At 44.2% G+C, this 23,801-nt stretch overlaps 1 protein-coding gene across 1 annotated transcript in view; it reads right to left on the reverse strand.

The window, feature by feature from the left end:
* Positions 1-23,801, reverse strand: part of LOC134408202 (protein argonaute-1) — a 65,903-nt gene that overhangs the window by 13,484 nt on the left and 28,618 nt on the right. Inside the window, exons 2-11 of the mRNA XM_063140368.1 lie at positions 15,193-15,382; positions 13,763-13,883; positions 10,462-10,643; positions 9,216-9,352; positions 7,889-8,023; positions 6,732-6,819; positions 4,724-4,871; positions 3,677-3,796; positions 2,385-2,507; positions 1,803-1,936 (exon numbers count right to left, since the gene is read on the reverse strand). Of these exons, the coding sequence (XP_062996438.1) occupies positions 1,803-1,936; positions 2,385-2,507; positions 3,677-3,796; positions 4,724-4,871; positions 6,732-6,819; positions 7,889-8,023; positions 9,216-9,352; positions 10,462-10,643; positions 13,763-13,883; positions 15,193-15,382 (1,378 nt within the window). The remainder of the gene's footprint in view (positions 1-1,802; positions 1,937-2,384; positions 2,508-3,676; positions 3,797-4,723; positions 4,872-6,731; positions 6,820-7,888; positions 8,024-9,215; positions 9,353-10,461; positions 10,644-13,762; positions 13,884-15,192; positions 15,383-23,801) is intronic.

Here is a 23,801-nt window from a genome sequence, read left to right on the forward strand (position 1 = left end):
CAAAGCCTGGAAGGCTAAGTAGTAGAGACTGTCGCTCAGTGATGGAGCATGCAGAAGATCTCAGGTTCTCTCTCCGGCATCTCCAGGTAGGCTAGGAAAGAAGCCTGCCTGAATCTCTGGAAAGACATTGCTGCCAGTCAGTGTCAACAATACTGGGCGAGATGGACCAAGGGTCTGATTCACTATAAAACAGCTTCCTATGTTGTAAAGGAATGAACCCAAATCCAAACACAAAACAACCTAAATGGATTATCCGTCTATATATAAGAGATCACAGGTAGATCTCCGTGGAGAAATCTCTCCATTCACCAAGATACAATGTGTAGCAGTTCAATAAACTTTATTCTCTCTCAGTCAATAGTCACTGTCACCTCTGGTCACTCAATTGTTATGATCCCCCCTCCCTCTGAATGAAGTGTATGTGCATTGGGGGATGGGAATTAGAGGACTCTGACATTCACAGGCCCAGGCCTCTTTGTGGAACTCCCACATCACACCTTACTTCTGATCAGAGTTGGTGAGAAGAGGTGCGCACCCATTTCTCCACCACCTGAAGGGTCACAAGATGCATTCACCTCTGCCTGAGATGTTAACGCTGCTTCTCCAACCACTGGTCTTTCAAGGAGCTGCAAAGGTCATGTGAGAGAATAACTCCTTTGGCTGATTTAGGCTGTCTAACAACCAGGGCCAGTGTCATGCCCCAACTGGAGATGGTTGCAGGGTCACCCCTGTCAGGAGAAAGGGACTCTTCCTCTAAGGCAGAAGCTGAGCAGCCTCCCTGACCCCCAAGAGTCTTGTTGCCTCAAACGACAAGCTACTAGGGCTCCTGGGCAAGCTACTAGGGCTCCTCGGAAGAAAGCGACTCCTCAAGAGTAAAGCTCTGGACAGAGAGCTTTGATTACTGCAGCTGGGATCCAGCAGGCTTTGGGCCTAAAATCCTTCACTGGAAAACCAGCCAGTGTTGGAACAACATTGTCCATCCAGCCTCTGTGCTGCGTACCTAGCCTTCTGAACCGTGCCCTGTGATTGATGCTCTGTTTCTTGACCTTTTGATGGTGTAATGACCCTGCTTCTTGACTCCGTAATGTACCTGACTGATTTACTGCCTCTTGCTTGCTATCTTGACCACTCCTGCTGTTGTACATTCTTCTTGTCTGTCCAACTACCTGTGTTCTGACTTCTGCTTGGACTGAGACCACCTCTGCTTTAGCCTGAATCACCCCCTGAAGGCTTGAAGGTTTCCTGACTTCCCTGCAGTCAATCTGCTACAGCCAAGGCAGGACAGCCAGGTAGCACCCTTCCCCCTGCCTCCACCCCCAGTCACATGCAGATATACAGCTGTTCCTAAAAATGGGGATGCAAAACACAGGAGAACACGGGGCAGTATTCAGTATTCTGAAACGGTACAAACTGGGCACACTGCAGGGGTTCAGGGCCTCTTCCAGCGCAAGAGCCAAATTAGAAAAGCTTTCAGGGGCCACATTTCAAGGGGGGAACCAAAGGCAAAAGGAGTGGGGGCAAAATGCCAAATATACTGGCCCATTTTATCTTAAAGCTCTTACTGACAGTAACCCGGCCTACAGAAAGGCCTTTCAGCCTTTTAGAATTTGCAGAAGGGATGCACAAATGCCAGGAGACCAAATGACTGGTAGTTTGGTGGAAAGGGGGCGTGCCCCTCCAGGACACCCTAGAGGGCCAGACTTGGACCCGGGGGGGGGGAGGGGGGCAGATCCCCCCAGGGCTTGAGGTGCCACACCACTGTTCTACAGTCTGCTCCGGTTCGCTTCATGCCACTCACTTACTTCAGGACTTCTTCCCTGCACTGCTTCTGAGGGGCAAAGCAGGCAATGGCCCAGACTTTGATCTCAATGCCGTTGTAGAACTGCTTTCCTCTCATGTCCCAAACTCCCTGGTTGGGTGTGGCGATGGCACGGTTCTGCAGGAAAAGAAAATGTGGGGGGTTTCCACCCCAAAATAAACAACCACATCTACCGAAGCACACTCAGAAATCATGACAAAAGTTCACCCTACTTCCCACTAGGAATGTAACCGAAATCCACAATAGATTCAAATCAGTTTGGATTTCTGTGAATCCAACCTGCGCATTCCTCAAGAACGACAGCCCCCCACGTGTTTGCTGAGAATGTGACTAAGGAGATGGCAATGAGTTTCATATACTTTTTGAAAAGGAAAAAAACAACTTATTTCCCTTCCTGTTTTCAAACAGAGCCAAGATTCTCCAAAAGCATTCTCTGCCCTCGATTCTGAAGAAGAGCTTGTTAATTAAGGCTTACCAAAGATCCAAAACTAGCATCCCAACTCCAAATCCCTCCACGCCACCACGAGCTAAAGGAGCAGCACCCAAGAAGTTCTTTGCTGCTTACCCGGCCCCCGTACTGTAAGATCGGAGCAGGCAGGACCCGTCCAGTCACTTCAGTCATGTCATCCTTCACCTTTATGCCAAACTCCTGTATGTAGGGGTCCAGGTTGTAACTGGCGTTCTTCATCTGTAAGACACAGAAGGTTACATCCCACAAAACACATCAGGCCTTTCTTGGAGGGGAAAAAATAGGTAACACGTGCAGCCTTTATATTTTTAAGCCAAGAGCGGTCAGCTGAAACCTGCAGTCTGAACTCTGCCTGTCTGGACCACCACGAGCGCTCAGAGTGTAAAAAGCTCAAAGGATAACGGTGCTCAGTTCTGCCTGTGGGTGGCAGAAATCTCTACCTGTGTCATGGTGGGATTCCATCACTACTTCGTCAATATTTTCACAAGAGATTTGGATGAATTTAGGACAGGCGTTTTGCAGCTTTTGTTCTCACGCATCTATGGTGGCCCAGGACAGACAGAGAGCTCCCCGTCTACCATTTCCTTCCCCCAGCCCTCTCCTAAGGTCTTGGGGATATGAACATATGAAAATCTTGATAAGAAATTAAAACTCCTGGAAGTTTTACAGTGTGGCCCTTAAAATGTTGCTAGACTGCAATTCCCATCAGCCCTATGGTGAGGGATGATGGGTGTTGCAGTCCAACCACACCTGGAGGACCACAACTTGCCCATCCCTGTTTAAAACAATAACATTTGGCTTTGAAAACCTGGCTTATTATGCAGTTTTCATTTTTCACTTCTTTTTAATCACATTTAGCTGTGGAACAATGAGAGCTAGAGGTTTGCTTTTTTAATTAAAATTAAGCTTTCACAATTTTGCCAGCAAGCACCCAGGGGTACAAAGCGGCCTGCTTTACACCCGCAGAGTTCAACAAGTTGTCAAAATACCAATAGAAACATTTTAAAACGCTGCAGGTGTTCAAAAGCATCCAAAACACATAGCACACACTTTTTTGCTATAATCTTTATAGGAGCCCTGTAAGGGAGGGCAGCATTAGCCTGTATTGTGGAAGGGAAGGCTGAAGCCGAAGCTCAGAAAGACAGACAGACTTCCGTGGGGCCGCTTTACGTGTTCAAGGAGAGAACAAGAGCCAAACCAGAGAATTTCCTAAGCTGCTGCCTACTCTCTTTGCCTCTTAAGTTATAGCAGATCTCCATTCCTCGGGTCTTTGATTCACTGCCCCCCAGTCCCTGCCGGTCCAAGTTATGAGCCCAAAAGGCAAAGCTCCTGGTCCCCTCTGATTCCTACTACCTTCCCACAAAAGCAAAGGGGCAAGAGGCATGTACCAGTCGGCTGATTTCCTCTTGCCTGTCTGGAGCAGACCTCGCTGTTGCTTTTATCATGGTGGAGGTCTGGTTGTCCGTTAGTTTCTTGATGCACCTCTGGCCAGCCACGATATTACACACCTGGCAAAGCGAGCGAGAAATCCAAACATTTATTTTTAAATTTAAAATTATTATCCTGAACTTTGGCTCAGTAGCAATCATACGGGTGGCTCACAGTGAAAACATCACATACACATATGCGCACACACACACACAATCTAAAATCCAGATAAATAACCACAATTGGCAGCAGCAACATATAAGAACCAATATGAAAAACTGCAGCAATATTCACCCTCTTCAGGGATTACACCCACGTCAACCACACCTCCAACGTTCCTGGCCTCCCCTGCAGGAGGCTTCTACTCGCACTGGCTTTAACCTGAGTAGAACCTTTTGCAGTTCTCCATCGTGTGGCGGCTTTCACGTGAATTCACAAGCGAAAGGCTTCAGCAGACCACTTCACTCAACATGGACAAGTCAGGGATTCCGGATTCACATATAACGGCAACCCACGGTTCAAACAATCCAGAGTCCATCACCCAACAACAAACCATGGGTTCTCTTGTGGGTTGTTGTGATTACCAAACCATGGCTTGATAACATGGCCATGTTCACACATCACAACAACCCAGAATTCAACATCTTATACCATGGGTTAGCATAATGTGGGATAAATACATTTATATATAAATCCCAATTTTCTGTCAGATAATTAAAAATAAGATGTTGCAGGTGATTCTGAATCTAATAGATGGAATGTGATTTTTTTATGTTTAACGCAAGCAAAGAAGGAAGATTGGTCAAAGGCCTACCAAGGTTGCTAGGAGATGGGAGTTGGTGACAAAGCACAAGAACAGGTCAAAACGACAGCAGAAAACAGGATACGGCTGCAGCAGTGTGCATGCGTACGCAGCCCCACACCACACATTTGCTGTAAGAGCAAAGGCTTAGAGGTTTCCCTAAGCAGCCTCTCTACCCCACATTCCAAAACCCACAATTGTTCACCTCCAGAGGCAGATATGTGTGCTTCTGCTCTTGACCGACTTGGAGACATGGCAGGTGGGGGTACTTCAGCTGGAGGTTGTACTTCTGCTTGAAGTATTGTGCTACTGTGCACTCCACGGTCTGACCACTCTCCAACTGCAGGGGGAACCTATACAGAAGAGAACGGCAGCTGCTTAGGGAGCCTGAATACTCAATGGAGAGGAAACCTACCGCCATGGCTCCTTTGGTGTGCGTCCAGCAAGAACAAATGCTAAATGGCACACAACTGCACAAAAACTAAATAGCAGCCAAGACCATGGGGTAAAATGGACTGATATAGTATGTGAGCATGAAAGAAATTATAACAAGATTGAGACGTATAACATCAGTGTACATGACAGAGAAAAGGTTCTTGTATTTGGCAATGAATTACTGAGTGAGGGAAGATTTTCTTTTATTTTTTACAATTTATCCATTTCATTTATATCCCTGCTTTCTTCCAAGGAGCTCACAGTGGCAGACACAGTTCCACCTTCCCTATACTCCACAGCCCATGTTACCGTCACAACTGCCCTGTGGGGAAAAACACGGGCAGGAGAGAGTGAAAGGCCCAAGGTCACGCTGTGAGCTTCATGGCCAAGTGAGCATTCAAACCTGTGTCTCCCAGTCCTGGCCTGAATCTCTAACCATTACACCACATTAAAGGCTCCTGTGAACTCCCAAAGTACCCACTAAGAGGGGACAGTCTGCTGCATCCCTGAATGAATTACTACTCTGACTTTCAATTGGTCTCTGCTAGAAGCAGGCAACGCTGCCCTGCGCTGGACACAGCTGGAGCATCCAATCATTTCAATCATGCAACAATGCAGCAGAATTCATTGCCCTCAGTGGAGGCCGCCTGTAGTATATCTGCACAAATTCACAGCACTGGCCAGTGACATTAATTTTACATAATGTACAAATGCTGAAAAGTTTTTTTCTCTGGTAGCCAAAAGTATTTGAACTAAAGTATTTCATATGGGGGTGGGGGAGAGAGAGCGGAAGGACAAAGCTCATCCAGTGTGCTTTAAATGTTATATTCAAAACAAATCCAAAGCTTTACTTGGAAACAATATTTATTGGAATACTTGTTAATATTTTAAGGACATAACACAACAGTACCGTATTTCTTCGACTGTAAGACACCATCGATTGTAAGACGCACACTAATTTCAGTACCACCAACAGGAAAAAAAAACCCTAAGACACACCCGCGATTCTAAGACGCACCCCATTTTTAGAGATGTTTATATGGGGGGAAAGTGCGTCTTAGAATCGAAGAAATAGCGTATATGCTTTCCTTACAATATTTAGGTTTTAATAAAAAAGAAACAACAAAAGTACATAACCGTTAACAGATTAACTTTGGTATGCCTAAAGAGCTATGTGTATAAATGTTATGTGCTTCCTAGAAGCAGTCTCCTGAAAAAAAAAATTAATTACAGCATTGAACTCAACTGGTCTAATATCCATTCCTGCTGCCCAATCTGACTAGTTTTGTATCCATTTGTTATGCTACAGATGTAACTGACCTTCTTCACACGTAACACCAATTCATGGGTTAAACAACCCATAAATTGGTGAGGCTGCGCAGGAGTGAACGCAACTGTTTCTCGCCCGCTTATCACTTCTGCTCTGCTAAACAACTCGGAACTGGATTGTTAAGAGGTGATGTCCGAAGCCGGTAGTTTGGCTTGAGGGTTAAACAATCCAGAGTTTGGGCCCAATAACAAATCATGGGTTCAAACTTTAGGGTTGGGCACAACGTGGAAGTGGTGAGCAGGCAAGTGGCAGTGCACTTGCCCACAATCCATGGGTTGACGTTACGTGCGAACCTGGCCATTGAGTATCCCACACCCAATATCATGCTGAGCTCTAACAGGTGAACTCATCAGGTCAACAGCACTGTCTCTAAATGCTACCCAACAGCCCTTAAATGCCACCCCCAGCTTCCGTCCCACCCCCTTGCTTCCCCCAGCTCCTGCCTTACGTTTGGTGACTAGCTGGCCGACGAGTAACGTTACACACACGGTATTTCCTCTTCATCTGCCCGCAGTGAGTTACCTCCACTTTCAAACCTAGTAAAACAGACAGATATGTAAGTCTATAAGGAGTTGCACTTTCTTCATTCAATTAGAAGCTCCATCCCTGCTCCACCCCAGTCCATTTATTTTAATTATCAAATTCTAGCTTACAGGACTTCTCAGCCAAAAATTATAAACACAGAGAACATGTAATAAATACATGTTCTAGATTTGCTATTCCATTAACTCAAAAATAGCCAAGTCAGTCAGAATAATAAAGCATCACCTCCTTTACATGGATCTTTGTAGTTTCCCCCCAGATTGTTTCAATTTCTCCTTAACAGCCTTCACTTTTTAAATATTTCTGAGTCGCAAAATGCCTACCTCAACATTCCCCACTCCCCATGGAAATTATTATTAGCAGGATTGTGTGCACACAAAAACTCAAACAGTACAGCCAGGAAACGGACATTTTGCCATCAGAATTAGCAACTTCAATCTGTTACAATTGCAATGGGTTTTGTTTTTTAAAATTGTTAGCACTCGTTAGTTGCTTTTCTATAAAGTAACAGAGGCCACATACAATACAGTAAACTAAGATAATATCAGCTTTCTAAAAATAAGCCTAGCTACAACAATTATTATTATTTATTATTATTATTTATTTATATAGCACCATCAATGTACATGGTGCTGTACAGAGTAAAACAGTAAATAGCAAGACTCTGCCGCATAGGCTTACAATCTAATAATAGGCTTACAACACATCTGTTTAAGATTATTTATTTATTTCAAACTTGTGTGGCAAGACTTAGGATGTCAGGATTGGGTTGCCTCACCCTTCACATCATCATCATCATCATCATCATCATTACTACTACTACTACTACTACTTCTCCTCCACTTATATACCACTTTTATCCTCCTGCAAGGAACCCAAGGTGGCTTACATGGTCTGCCTCCGCTCCATTTTATCTTTAGGCTGAGAATTAGTGACTGCTCCCCAAATCACCCAGTGAGCTTCATGGCTGAGCAGAGACAAGAACCAGATCTCTCTTGAGTCCAGGTCCACCACTCGATTCATTATATCATGCTGGCTCCCATCCTTCCCAAAGCCTTTTACCTTTGATCTCCTTCGTGAAGCGAACTCTCTGCGAATCAGTCAGGGGCTTCGGCTGCTCATCTATGTTCCGGATGTCTAGCACCTCGCACATGAACTCGATCACAGGTTGGGCCTTGTAGAACGCTGTTGCTGACACTGTTATGGGATTAGCAGGTAAAGAGTGTAGGTCAGCCCATGTGAACCGTATCTTTTCATTGTTTTTTTAATGCTACTTTTGTAGGTCAAAATTCTTTGGTATTATATTTTATTAAATCTGTATTTAATCAGTGATTTTTAATATTTATGCATGTAAACAACTGAGATATTTTATTGTATGAAGCAATATACAAGTAGTACTAATAAACTGAAGATAATAATAATAATAATAATAATAATAATAATAATAATAATACAAAGTAAAATCATCATCATCTAATCAGCAGCAGCAGCATCTAATAACTAAAAAAGCAGGCGGAGTATACATCTACCCTTTCTCTATAGCGTGCCTACAACTTTGTAATATATAGCTAACATCTTACAACCCAACTGTCAACTGTTGCTATTTTGTCAGCTGCAGCTTTTTACACCTCTAGGCCACTCAATATGGCCAGTCACACCCAATGAAATTGATTCCATTTAAAATACATATATTCTGCTTTGCATGATTTGCTGTAATTATGCGTAATTTATTCTCCTTCCCATACCGTGAAGGATAATGGAACTGAAGCCCAACACACCTCTAATCCTTGGGGATCTTATTCAGCCATCCCTTCTGAGATTTTAGCAAGTTGGCCCATACATTTTTAAAGACAAGGTTTAGAAAGTTGTTCTGTTTTTATTTTTATGAAAACTGAGATTCTCAGCAGGATGACTTCTAGGGCTAATACAACTCTTTCTATTGAACTCTTGTGGCTTTTCTGCATTCCCACAAAACATGTGATACACACAGGCCTGGATGTCGTGGTCTACAGATAAAGCACTCTACTTCTGAAGCACTCTAGAAACAATACATTTTATAAAGTGATGCAACACTCAGAGAAATCAGGTAAGTTTATTTATATTCATTTATTTAAACGTGGTTACTCCTTCTTTCAGGATAAAGTCCTCGCAAGCACTTCTGCTCAAAACTGTCAAGATAAACATCTCAATACAAACTGAAATTTGATTGGGATCTCCTGTTCCAATGCTCCTAGCACAGCATCTAACCTACACTTTTGGAAACAGGCCCCACAAAACACAGAGCTACTGTTAACAATCCTTCCTCAGCTACAGACTCCCTGGTTTGGTTCAGACACTCTGAATATTTTACAACCATATAAGAAGTAGATATACATGAGCATTACGTTACCATCAATATTGAGCATCATCTTCCACATCGCAGGCCTGACAGACTGATGGAAGCCAAACCAGACCTCCCGGCCCCCTCCCAGTGGGTGATAGTATCCTTCAGGGGGAGAAAAGAAGGAACGGCCCACTGGGGTGTACCTGCAGAGACCAGAGAAAAGGAGGAACTTTAGTCTAAGCGATACCCATGAAGGCCAACAAACCTAAATTCAGGCCCCAAACACTTGAGATTTCCCCCAGGCCTCAGATCTGCTCCTCACAGTTCCATCTCTAGCATGCGTGGCCTAGTTCTTGCCCAATGTCATATCACCTTTCAGGTGGTGTATAAATTCGCATGTAGAACTTCAAATTCTCCCACTGCTCTCCAAAAAGTCTGGGAAATAAAGTTATGTGAAGAGGTTTAAAACCTCTATGCCGGGGTGGGCAACTTGTGGCCCTTCAGATGTTTTGTCCTAGAACACTCATCACTCCTTGCCAGCACAGCCAATGGTGAGGGATAATAGTAGTTGTAGGCCTCAAATTGCCAACTCCTGCTCTACACACCTTTATTCTCTCTCTTAACTAGTGCTGAGCCAAAAAATTTGACCATTCCATTTTCGCCACTTCATGGAGGGTGGGGGGGAAATGAAAAGTTGGGTGAAAGAAGCTGGGAGAGGTGAGAATTTTCCGCTTGGGGCATACCTTTTTTAAAAAAAATATTATTTTTTTAAAGACACCCCCCAGCATTTTCAGGACTCCAGAAGTTCTTCCTGAATGCTTATTGGAGAGGGAGAGGTCACATGGTCTCCAACAGGCATTTACTAAGACCTGCTGGGCTCCTCCAAATGCTGAGGGAAGAGGATTTTTGTTTCTTTTGTTTTTTGAAAAACTAAAAATAGGGCTCCTCAGGAATCGTCTACACTTAAAAAAAAAGTATGTGGAAACCCTGTCCCCCACCCCAAGGAGAAAATTCTCTGAATTTGCCCCCCTCCCTGCGAAAGAGGCAGAAAAAACAATGCCTCTTTTGCAGGAAGAGAGAAAGTTCCTGAAAATAGGGGGCAGGTTTCGGCCCAACACTACTCCTGACATCTCACAAAACAGCTCCCAGAGTTCTTTTACAGGAGACCATGGACACTAAATATATATCAAGCGCGTATGGAAAACAGGAGCAGATGTGCTTCAAGTTATCTTTGGATCTCCCCTTTGCATTCATCGCTTTGATAAATAAAACAGATAAATAAATAAATTCTACAGCAGAGAAACAAAGTTACCTCATGGAAGCCAGGTGCCTCATGGCGACATCAAGGGCCTGGACAGATTCCAGAGGAACAGGGATTTGCCCGCTCACCAGGGCCTCATGGAGCATCCGCCAGCTCACAATGGCCATCCACTTGATAGAAACCTTGAAGATCCTGTCTTTGCCTTCCCCTGGAATCGTCACCTCAAAGTCAACCTTCAACAGAGAAGGTAAACAAGAACAGAACTCCATTAATGACTGAAATGGAAGTGTTGTGCTCAACTATCTTGAGCAAATTAGCACTATCTACCACTATCTACCTGCAGCGTTCCCCAACCTGGGACCCTCCAGATGTGTTGGACTACAACTCCTATCATCCCCAGCCAACACGGCCATTGATATTCCTCTAAGAATCAGGTTTGTAGCCTGGACATGTAAGCAAATCTAGCTCTTTCTTTGGAGGTCCAAGTGGTCCTCCTAGGAAGAGACAGCTTGGCCTGGCCACAGTTGTTTACTCTCTAGTAACATCCCAATTGGATTATTAGAATGGACTGGATGGGCATTGGGCTGCCCTTGACAACAGTTTGGAAGCTACAATTAATACAAAAATATGGCACCTAGATTACTAATTGGGACCGAGCACACGAAACGCCTTACTCCTGTCTTGAAACTGCCCCCAAGTGATTTCTAGACTCAACTGAAGGTGTTGAATTGGACCTTTAAAGCCCTACACCAGCCTTCCTCAACCTAAGTGCCCTCCAGATGTGTTGGACTGCAACTCCCAATTGGCCATGCTTGTTAAGAATAATGAGTGTTGCAGTCCTATACATCTGGACTACACCAGGTTAGGAAAGGCTGGTCTACTCTGACCAACAGTGGTCCTCTAAGGCCTTGAGTCTTTCCCAGTCTTGCTGCTGAAATTCCACTTCACCAAAGGACAGACCTGAATATGTAATGCATGGACTCCTTTATGGAGTGACAGCCCCTCCTTCTCTAATCTGCCCCTCCAACACTGGTTTTGTCAAAGGGACTCTTCACATCTGCCTTCTGTGTGTAGGAATTTTCTAATATATGAAGTAGACCTTACTCCTGCTTCTTGCACACCTAGGTATGCCCATCCCTGAGCATTTAGCAAGCTATGCACAATTCAATCCTAGCTTAGCCACAGGCTGACTGAAAGCTGCTACAGGTGTCATTTTGACTCATAAGAAGCAGATAAGCAAACTCCTCTGCACTTCTTATTTCTCTGTGACCACATCTCAGCTAAAATGCCACCTTTGCCTCTTGAGAGGTTTTCAAGCTCATTATACAAGAGGGAGAAGCCACTGGCTTTCAGTCTCCCTTATAAGCACCTGTGTGCGCGTACACACACACACACACACAGAGTAATAGTAGTAATTTCACAGTTTAGCTATAAGCCATAACAAAAACAGAGGGGACCTTCAGAGTAGAGCAACAAATTTAGCTCTCAATTTCCTGGCTGTCAGCACAAATCGGAAAACACGCAAATTAACATAATTTTCATTATGAAGCCGAAAGCATAAAAAATCACTAGGTATAACAAAATTCTTCCTGAGGATAAACTCAAATATTTTTCACATGAATCCTTATAATGAGGACATTAGTTAACCTAATCGACAATATCCTCAAAAACAGTTTCACGAAACACACAAGGACACAGTTCCAATGGGAATTTCTTAAGAGTGGTCTTCTAAGACATCAGAGGGCATTCTGTAAAAGTATTCCTATGTGGAGTCAGAGTAATTACAGCTAAATAACTGGCTTTCTGATCATCTCTCTTGATGGCATGGATACAATCTAGAAAATCTAGAAGAATGAGCTCCACAGATTATGACTGCTACAGAAATCATCAGCATTGAGTCAGCTCCTCTGCAGGAGCCCATGTAAACTGTGGCCATCACACATGTCTACATATGCATCTTTAAATGCCCATGTTTGTAGTCTGAGAACCCGGAGAACCATGTTGGCCCCCTGAAGCAGCCATAATATGCAGCACTGCCCTATCTCTCCAAGTCTTGAGGACTGACACTACTCTGAGATCTTTGGAGGAAGCAAATGACTTAAATACATTTATTGTATTTATTTTTGTTTGTTACATTTATATTGTACTTTTCCTTCAAAGAGCCCAAAGCAGTATATACGATCCTCCTTTCCATTCTATCCTCACAAGAACCCTGTCAGGTAGGTTAGACTGAGAGTCAGTGACTGGCCCAAGGTCACCTAGTGGACTTCATGGCAGGGACTTGAAACCGGATATCCTGGGTTCCTGCCCAACACTCTAACCACTACACCCCACTGTCTCTTTTTTATTATTGTTTTATTATCTTTATTACAATGTATAGAACAATGCAGAGTTCAGACACTTACTATGGGAAGGAGGTTAAGAGCTCTCTGTGTGTGTGTGTGTGTTTGTGTGTGTGTGTGTGTGTGTACGTGCTTGTATGTGAAAGAAAATCTACTAACCCCTCCCATCACCAACATTCCTTAAAGCACTTGTGTCGGCCATGCTTAAAGGCTTCTGTCACCATGAAAACAAGAAACCTATGTGACAAACACAGAATCTACATCACCCTAGAAACAGCTCAATAGCAGGAGCTGTTTTCTACATCAAAAGAAAAGAATCTGGGCTGTTCCATCTGCAAAGAGAATAAACTGTATTCAAGGCAACAACACAACTCCTTATAGCAAAGCCTCCCTCAACCTGGTGTCCTTTAGATATGTTGGGCTACAACTCTTATTATCCAATGCTGACTGGGGATGATGGAAGTTTTAGTCAACACATGTGAGGGCGTCAGGCTGGGGAAAGCTGCACTATAAGGATTTTTGTTGTTGTGTTGAATAGTTTATTCTCTTTGTGGATGGAACAGCCCTTTTTTAAAAAACTTAGAAAACATACACACACATGGACACATACACAAATAAGCTTTATCAGACACAAAGAGATGCAAATGAACATTGTTCTGTTTCATATACAGCCTTCCTCAACCTGGGGCGCTCCAGATGTGTTGGACTGCATCTCCCAGAATGCCCCAGAGCTGGCTGGGGCATTCTGGGAGTTGTAGTCCAACACATCTGGAGCGCCCCAGGTTAAGGAAGGCTGAATAACACTTTATAATGTTCCTGAAACAGCCCTGTTTCTAATGCCAGATCTTCAATTACATAAAACAAAAACTTTTAATTTTCAATCTTTGACATCTATTGTAATCAGCACAGGATTAAGAAAAGCTCCGATGCAACCGCTTTTTTTCAAATACGTCTGACTTTAAAAAGACGCCCCCACTCCCCGCCAACACAAAAGAACATTTTCCCCTTACCCTTTCATTTCCAATAGGCAGGGCTGTGACTGTATAGATGTTCTTTTTTCCATCGTAGACTGGCTTCCGGTCGCCAAAGATTTGAGGTTTGAAATGTTGAACCATGTATTCCACAACCTCCCTGCAAAAATAGAGAGATTGGAGGGGAAGGGTAGGGGGGAGAAAAGGAAGCTAGTAGAACAGACTTAGCTGGTGGGCTCACAGCGTCAGCAGGAAACTAGATGAAGGTCACGGGCAGCCATTAAGAGACCCACTGGGAAGAACTCACTGTCTCTTAGGTCAATGGCTACAAACTGGAAAGCCCAGAGCCTCTTGACATGCAGCACGCAGGAGGTAAAATAAAATTAAAACAAATAAGATACTGCTCTGTTGCGCATGCAAAATGCAACAGCCGACATTGCCTGATCATGGACTAAATGTGCCCCTTCCGGGTGTGTTGGACTCCCAACTCCCATCATCCCAACTAGACTGGCAGCCAGCCAGCAGTACAATGGCTTGCTTGTGGCTCCTTTTTGGAGACGCCTGTACTTCTAGCAGGTGGCCACTTGGGGCAGCTTGGCTACGTTGCTCGGTTTGCCCCTGGAGTGCTGCTGGGCTAGAAAGCCAGCGCCGGCTCTGCTCTTGGCAGGCCAACAAGTGACACCATAAATTACAAAAAGAGAAGCCGCCACCTATACAGTGCCGCTCTTGGGATATCTGGCTGTATTTGAGCAATGTGCTAGCCCTACGACGCCTGCTGAAAACTCAGAACCCAGAGCGTGAGTAAGGTTTCCAAGTAGTTTGGGGCAATGAGCCTTTCCTACCTACACAGGTCTCTTCCCCCACCCCCCAACCTGCATGATTAGCAGAGCAGGAACAATGCACGCTAGCTGCTGAGCACATGCAAAGCTGCAGAACTCCCCTGTACATTTAGCACAGAGGACTCTCAAGCTTAAAACTTAAATGAAGAGCCGAGTTTAGACAGCAGTACAATTGCCCAAAGCCTAAGGGCAGCTATTTTAAAAGTCTGGGACTACGGCCAACATCACACAGCTGCTGTAAGCTGACCAGCGATAGAGCTCCAAAGCCCAGTTATCTCCTGAGCCACCAGTGCATGGCCGGGGGAGGAAGACACACAATATGCCAAGCGAGGGTGGGAAGGAAGGAAGGGAGAGAGACAGAGAGGGCACAGGAAAGGCATGCCACTCCCAGCCTCACTGCCAGCTTCCAAGGTCAGCTCCCACCTGTGCAAACGCAGCAAGCTGGAGTAGCAAGAAACCTGCTAGGTAAGCTGTAACAGGTATGCTCAGCAAGGATGGAGCTCTCAGACACTGGCAGCGGGGAAGAAGGAGAGACAGGGGGTGCTACACGCATTTTCTCTGAGATCTTTGGCTTCTTCCCACTTGAGGGGCTGGAGGGGGGAAATGGCTAAACGCTAATACTTGCCTTACCTGTTGACTCTGCGCGGGCACTTGTCTGGCTTGATGTCAACTTCATAGTGATACACATCGATCTTGGGAATGTCCACTTCAAAGTAGTTGGCTAAGAGTTTGATGGGCTTCCCAACTGTTCCTATCCCGGGCCGGCGAGGAGCTTGAAATACCTGCTGCAGGGGTGGAAGGTAAGTGCCCGCAGCAGCTGCTGAACAACAACAAAGGGGGTGGGAGGGGGTGGAGAGAAGAGGATGGTGTTTTAAAAAGATATTATCTGTATTATTACAGCCTTCTCCCCTCTTGCAAAGAACCAAAGGCAGCTTATCTGCTCCTCCTCCTCTGTGTTTTATCCACACAACAACCCTGGGAGGTAGGTTATGCAGAGAGTCAGTGACTGGCCCAAAAGCCAGCCAGTGAGCTTTACAGCTGAGTGCAAACTAGAAGTTGGATCTCCAGAGTCCCAGTCCAACTTTCTAACCACTGTACCACACTGCCTCTTAACATCTACTTAATGCTTTAGAGCACCCAAGGCACTTCCCATGCATGCTACTATCGTGCTCTAGCATCCCCCAACCAGGCACCTTTCAGATGTGTTGGCCTGCAATTCCCATTATCGCCCAACACATCTGGAGGGCACCAGGTTGGGAAAGGCTGCTGAAGTCCATACAACACACATGACAAGGTGGGCAGTATTATCTTCATACTATAAATATGGGGTGGGAGAGGTGAGGGTTGACACCGGCTTGTGGAAGACCAGCTAATGAGATCATAGAATAGTGAGAGTGGGAAGGGGCCTATAAGGCCATCGACGCCAACCCTCCGCTCAATGCAGGAATCCACCCTAAAGTATACCTGGCAGAGGATTGTCCAGCTGCCTCTTGAATGCCTTTAGTGTGGGAGAGCCCACAACCTCCCTAGGTAACTGATTCCATTGTTGTACTGCTCTAACAGTCAGGAAGTTTCTCCTGATGTCCAGCTGGAACCTGGCTTCCTGTAACTTCAGCCCGTTATTCCATGTCCTGCACTCTGGGAGGATCGAGAAGAGATCCTGGCCCTCCTCTGTGTGACAACCTTTTAAGTATTTGAAGAGTGCTATCATGTCTCCCCTCAATCTTCTCTTCTCCAAGCTAAACATGCCCAGCTGTTTCAGTCTCTCTTCATAGGGCTTTCTTTCCAGACGCCTGATCATCCTGGTTGCCCTCCTCTGAACACGTTCCAGCTTGCCTGCGTCCTTCTTGAGGTGTGGTGCCCAGAACTGGACACAATACTCAAGATGAGGCCTAACCAGGGCCAAATAGAGAGGAACCAGTACCAGATCATGGCAGAGACGAGACGTGAGCCTGGCCTGGGGACGGACGGACGGACACACTGGTTTGCACAGCCATGGAGAAGCTGAGTGCAGCACAGCCATGCAGACACTGTGCCTGAGAGCCAGAATCCAGAACAGCCAGTTCTGTGTGCAAAGTCTGCCATGTGGAGCAGCCAGAGAAAGAGGAAGTTATCGAGACCTCGCCATGATTACGGGCTGCACTCACATGAATCACCGATTCAGCACTGGGAAACAGAGCCTGTAAAAAGGCTGACGTGCCAGTTCTTTCAAGTGGCCACAGTTGCCGCTCAACAGGGGAATGTTCACATTTCAGAAACTGGTCCAAGGAATGATGGCAATTTCTGTTCGATCTGCAAAGCCTGTTAGGACTCAAGCCCTGCTTGGATTTTATACCCTGTGGCCTCACTGTCTAAATATGTATTCTCCTCTGCATAGATTCTACACAGCAACTCAAAGGAAGGATCGAACCAAGCCACACAGCGCAAGGAAAGCCAAAGACCAAAACAAAAAGAGGAACATAGAAAGGCTTTTCAAATGCTTGGCCAAACCCGTCTTTTTATGCCAACGAGTATCCTTTTCTTAAGTTTTACTGAGAACCAATCTCATGCCTTGAAGAATCCTGTAAAATATGCCTTCCGCTCATCTACCCTATTTCTGTTTCCTCGTGATCCTATTCTTTTTCCTTATCATCATGCCTACAATGGTTAAGCAGTATGCAACAGAAAGCCCATAGCTCAGTGGTACAGCACATGCTTAGCATGCAGATGGTTCCAAGTTCAATCTCCGGCATCTCCAGAAAGTATTGGAAAAGACCCCTGTCTGAAACCCGAGAGAGAGATGTCGCACACACACACACACACACTTTATAAACTTCTCTGCCTCCTGTCATTGAGGATTCTTCTCTTGATCTCTCTTTTCTGGAAATGGACCAATGAGCTGACTCAAGTGGACCTGTCCACACATAACAACAGCTCATAGGTTAAACAACCTACCATAGGTTGTTGGGGTCAAGTGGACACACTGTCTGCAGCATGTCCGCCACTTCTACTTTTACTCATCAACCCACCATTGGCTCCTTCGTATGTTGCTGAATGTGGCATCTGAACCCGGACGGCAGGGTTGTTTAGCCCCTAAACAACCCAGTGGTTAACCCAACAACAAAGTATGGATCAGATAGGATTGCTGTTCTGTGCTTATGTGATGGCAGAGTTGGGCCAAGCAAGGCAGAGGAGTTAGTTAAGACAAAAAGAAATTACAGCAGCGTGGATAAAAAACAATCCTTAAACAAAACAACCAAAAACCAGATTAAAAAAATTAAATTGGATTTTCTCAGCTCAGTAACTATCAAACCTCCCTTTGACCTATCACTCACCAACATTTCATTTTTGTCTGCTACTTTGTTTTTTGGAGAGTGAGGCTGGGCAAAGGCAAAATGAAGCAGGAAAGGACACAGGAAAGAAAAAAAGAAGACAATTGTAGAACGCATGTTTTCCTGTAGTCTCAAGCTGCGATCCTCTATCCACATACCCAGGAGTAAGCCCCACTGAACTCAATGGAACTTATTTCTGAGGCATGTATATGTTTGCATTGTTAACCTCAAACTGTCACGGGTGCTGGTCATAAGGGAAAAAAACTATATAGGAATTTTTTTTAAAGATATTCCCTCTAATGGCTGGGGCATTCTGGAAGATGCAGTCCAACACATCTGGAGCGCCCCAGGTTGAGGAAGGCTGCTCTACGACCCTGTTCAGATCACACGCTAAGCCACAGTGGTTAAGCATTTTGAGCTAAATATTATGGCTTAGTGTTTCGTGTGAACCATAACTTGGGCTTGTTATGTAAACCATTCCTAAACATGGTGGCTACATAACCACAGTTTAAACACGCTAACTAACCATTTGCTGCAAAAGGGTTAGCGGCCTAACCATGGCTTAGAGTACTGTCTGAACATATATCAATTTTTGCTGCGTGGTTTTATCCCGGTTGTGCTTTTTATACTGTATTTTGTATTTGTGTTTTTAAACTGTTGGGTTGTTTTATTATGGTTTTAATTTTTGTGAACCGCCCAGAGAGCTTTGGCTATTGGGCGGTAAAAAAAAATGTAATAAATAAATAAATAAATAAATAAACATGCCCTATAGGTAAAAAGGAAACCATGCAAAATATATATAGTGAAACAAAGAGAAGCAAGGCTACTTCTAGGAAAGAAACCGTGTCAAGAATACTCTTTAGTTGTAAATTCACATGGCTTTTCTGAGATCTCCACCAATGTTCAGGAAATATATGAAGACCTTTTGTCTTGCTCATTTAATTGATGATTTAAATAACCTTGATTTAAAATCAATCCACCCTGCTTGGATGTAAGGATGTGTACAGCTCAGCAAAGGGACATGGCAGCTGAATGAACAGAGTCTGTGGTTCAGATCCACCCGTGACAGATGATACCATCACTGAATATTGGAAGGGGGGCAGAACCAGCTTTTTAAGCCATTTACTTCCAAATAATTCTGGCACGATGTACACCCTGAATCTTTCTGTCAAGCCAGTTCCGTTCAGTAGCCCTCGCCCTGGACATCACCTCTGGCTATCCTATGGAACAGTGGGGAAAGGGTAAACGTGATCTGCACTGGGAACAGCAACCGGAGCGCTTAGTTATAACGAAAGGCCTCTCCCCAGCTATTTTTAGGGCTGTCAAACTCAGAAGTTGTGCTAAGACGGACGACATGCATGCACCTTGACAGTTTGCAGAACACAGAGGCGTAGCGTCTGGAAGGATGGAGAGTTATTGTTCAGCAACTCCTGAAAGCAAAAAAGCTCAGAACAAAGATTCACTATGGATAGGTTCCGACAATAAAGAGAACCGAAACAAATGTAGTTTAAAGGGTCTGGGTACAAAGAGTTAGGTTTTCAAGTGTTGGCAGTTCTGCACGGAAAGCACAGTGGTGAAGACAACTTAAAGACCAGGGTTCAAACTACAACTTCAAAAGAGTTCCTAGGAAAACTAGAGGTAAATGGTGGTGTGGGAGATTCCAAGTAGGAATCTTCAGATATTAGGTCTGGACGGTTTACGGGAACATAGCAGACTGCCATCTAGCCTAGGATTGTCAACTCTGACAGGCAGCAGCTCTTCAAGCAGAGATCTCTTCCATCACCTGCTACCGAATCAAAAAACCGTCTGCATATGTGCACTGCCACCATCTTGCCTGCCTTTTAACCCACCATCTTCCCCAGCAAACAGAATTTGGGGCCGTTCCCTTCCAAGGTCAACTAGAGGCTAACGTCCATCTCTGCAGAGCCTTGCTCATCTCTCACATTGCTATTGCTATTGCTATTGTCTCTCTCTCTCTCTCACACACACACACCTGACTGTTCTCCAAGGAAGTGACATGATTTACAAGCCTCAATGATGGAGATTCGATTGGGATGAAAAAGGGAGCGGGGAGAGAAAAGGATGACCAAACAAAGAAAGGCACCTTCTGTGGTGGGGTTCAATCAGTTGTGGATGGACAAGGATGTGTGTACTTTTTAGATTATATTTTAATGTTTCAAATAAAAAAACACTGGTCTTCAGCAATGAGATCTTGGTGGTGGTGATGAGTAATTATCAACTGCAAACCAAACCCGTCTGCCGTTTGGAAATTGTTCATAAGAGGAAGAACAAACAAATATGCATAGCTGCCTTCTTAATTGCAAACTGAAATATTGTTGCAGGCAGGCAGTTCAATTCAGACATAACAGACCAGGATTAAGGAAGCTTAGCTACGGTGCACAGGCTGAATTGACAAGCCATGGTTCACAATCAGCTGGCAAACCCGAAAACTGAAACCACGGCTTGTAGGGGTTTGCTAGTCAAAGTTTGGTGTGATTGTTGTTTATTCGTTCAGTCGCTTCAGACTCTTCGTGATTTCATGGACCAGCCCACGCCAGAGCTTTCTGTCGCCCGTCACCACCCCTAGCTCCCCCAAGGTCGAGTCCGTCACCTCCAGAATATCATCCATCCATCTTACCCTTGGTCGGCCCCTCTTCCTTTTGCCTTCCACTTTCCCTAGCATCAGCCTCTTCTCCAGGGTGTCCTGTCTTCTCATTATGTGACCAAAGTACTTCAGTTTTGCCTTTAATACCATTCCCTCAAGTGAGCAGTCTGGCTTTATTTCCTGGAGTATGGACTGGTTTGATCTTCTTGCAGTCCAAGGCACTCTCAGAATTTTCTTGTGATTATCAAGTTTTGTGAACCGCCCAGAGAGCTTCGGCTATTGGGCGGTATAAAAATGTAATAAATAAATAAATAAATAAATAAATAAATAAATAAATAAAGCCTTGTGATTATCAAGCCATAATTATGGTAATTCATCTGCTTCTACAGATGGGGTTAAATTTATGAATCTACAGACATGCAAAGCCAAGTGCAAAGAGAAAGGAAAACAGAAGCTCTAAACCATGGTGTGAATAACTCACCTTCCTCCACCTCCTTTGTGGACATATCTCTGAACAAACAGTATCTCCAGACCTGACCAGGCACCAAGAGTCACCAAAAATTTGCATTATTCCACATCTCAGGCTTGATGCTCCACCCACAATGATTCAGCCTTATGTTAAATAGGGACATGTAAGAATCACTGGGAGGTCAAATTTCCCTCTCTAGGAGTTGCCCAGCCCTCCTAGAAATACCAGTGTTTGTGAAATCTTCCTTTGTCTTCAAATGGCTGGCAAACCCCCACTCTGCAAGTGACTTCCGTTGAATTATTCTTAAGATCCTGATAAGTTTCACTGAGATAATTATACATTTCATTTATTTATTTTAATTTCCAGCACGGTAGCCATGTTAGTCTGCAGCAGCAAAAATCAACGGAGAATCTTGTGGCACCTTTCAGACATTTATTCATTCGAGTCAGTGTGGTGTAGTGATTAGAGTGATGGACTGGGACGAGGTAGAACCAGGCTCTAGTCCCTGCTCGGTCATGAAGCTCACTAGGTGACTTTGTGCCAGTCACTGACTCTCAGCCTGACCTACCTCACAGGGTTGTGGTGAGGATAAAATGGAGAGGAGGAAGGTCAGGTAAGCCAGTTGGCTTCCTTGCAAGAGGAAAAAAGGCAGGGTATAATTTTTTAAAAAAAATCTGGTCTACATTTTCAAAGGCAATGCATGAAGTGCCTATTTTCACTTTGGTCAACCTATAGACACATGGGGGGCGGGGGTGGAGAGATGTAACCTGTAATGTCAGAGGGAACTGAAGGAACTGAAATACGGAAAAAACTACAGACAGTGATAAGTACCTTAACAATTGCCATTCACAAGACATTGGTGGCTGATAATACAATCATGGTGAGCAGATTAACATACTGAAATCTAAAATTGAAATGCAGGAAAGTTCAAACAATGATAGTTATCTTAATGGTTGTTTGGTGTAACACAGACATCATTACAATGGTGAGCTAATTGACATATGACATGTGGTTTTTTAAAAATACCTTTGTTCCAATTCAAGCTACAGAATTCCTGTGTAACCTTCATTTTAAGGTTATTTACAGAGAGCATGTAAGAGTGGTGAATCGTGAGTTAATTAACCCACAATTTGCCATAGCAAATGCATATGCAACCTACTACTGGTCTGGTGGTTGGTTGTTGCATGATGTCCAAACTTTGGGTTGTTCTTAAAATGTGTTTAATTAACCCATGGAGGTTGGAATCTCCCCTCAATGGTTTCTGAACATTGTCTTATGTAGACTGCAGTGGGGGATTGCTGGCAAACAGACCAATCTTTATGCAGAAGAATAAATGGACACAAATTTGACATAAGGAATAGCAATGTTCAGAAAGCAGCGGGGGGGGGGGGGGGACATTTCACCCTCCAACTCCATTTCTGTGGCTTGAATAGTGACAACTTTTTAAATCACCCTGCAAATACTAAAACTGCATTTCAGTTTTGAATTACAAAAAGTTAACTGAATTACCATTACAATGATTGTGTTATCACCCAACAATGTCTTGTAGATGGCAACTGTTAAATTATAACTGCCTGTACTATTTTGCATTTTAATTCCTTTTGACCACTCTTCCCCATACCGTGTGTGTGTGTGTGTGTGTGTGTGTGTGTGTGTGTGTGTGTGTATAGATCACCAATTTGATGTGGTGATCACATCACATTGAAGTGCATGCACCACTTCATGCACTTGATGAAGAGAACAGTGTCCATGAAAGCTTAAGTCAGAATAAATAAAGGTGTTAGTCTTTAAGGTGCCAGAAGACACTTTGATTTTTTATTTTAAAAGCAACTTCCCATTTCTGGATGTAACTTTGTTTCATTCTTGAATACATACATTCAATTGAAAACTGGAGTTGATTTAAGTTCATTTTCCTAGGCTGAAGGTTGGCCTTGCTCATGCCTACATTCTTGGCAAACACACTGACCTGGTTTTTAAGAAGCTCTGGAAAAGTGGCCCGTCCTTCTCCATCAACTTAAAATAAACTTAAACTCCATAAACTTAAAACATCTATGTCCTGGAGTCTCATGACTCCAGGACACAGACGTTATTAATCATGTAAGTGGTGGCAGTCTATTTCTGAAAGATACAGCCCAGTGATGGGAAATGTAGTCCAAATTATCCAGACAACATCAGGTTGGGGAAGGTTGTCCTAAGGTAACATACTTATTCATTCTGCCTCTTCTCCTTGTTGATTTCCACTACTGACAAAAAGTCGAATCCCAAACAGTGCCTGGAAGTAACCCAAAAGTATTAAATGCCACCACCACCCCCAGTTTGCAGGCCATGGGAGACAGGAATACATCTACATTATTAGCTTGGTTGGCCTAATCCAGAATATGGACAACTTCACATTCCAACTGTAGATACAAAGGAAACTTTGAGTTAGGATCCAGCCTTAGTAATTTGAATGAAGGTCCCACAGAAAAAATCCATGGGACATGTTAGTCATGAATTAAGTCCCATTAATTTCAATTGGTAACTAGTGCAGCAATATTATCCTTTTATTGAGAAGTTAAGTCTCACTGAGTTTAATGGGGTTTGCTCCCAGGATTACAGCCTTACTCTCTATCCAACCTATTATATGGCAAGATTCTCCCAAGGATGACAAAGGCTGGGTTTTCACGACACACTAACTCAACATGGGTTATACTGTTTTCTGAAGGTAACGCGTCTTCGGAAGGGTGGGCTATTGTGTTGTCTAACACAGTGCGTTTTCTGCAGGGTGTCTTGTTAACAGTGTGGTTTATTTTTCTCGAACAAGCTATTCATAGTAGTTAAGAAGCCACAGTGCATGGTTAACGAGCAATCCCGC

Source organism: Elgaria multicarinata, chromosome 13 (genome assembly GCF_023053635.1).
Source record: "Elgaria multicarinata webbii isolate HBS135686 ecotype San Diego chromosome 13, rElgMul1.1.pri, whole genome shotgun sequence".
In the NCBI taxonomy this organism is placed as follows: Eukaryota; Metazoa; Chordata; class Lepidosauria; order Squamata; family Anguidae; genus Elgaria; species Elgaria multicarinata.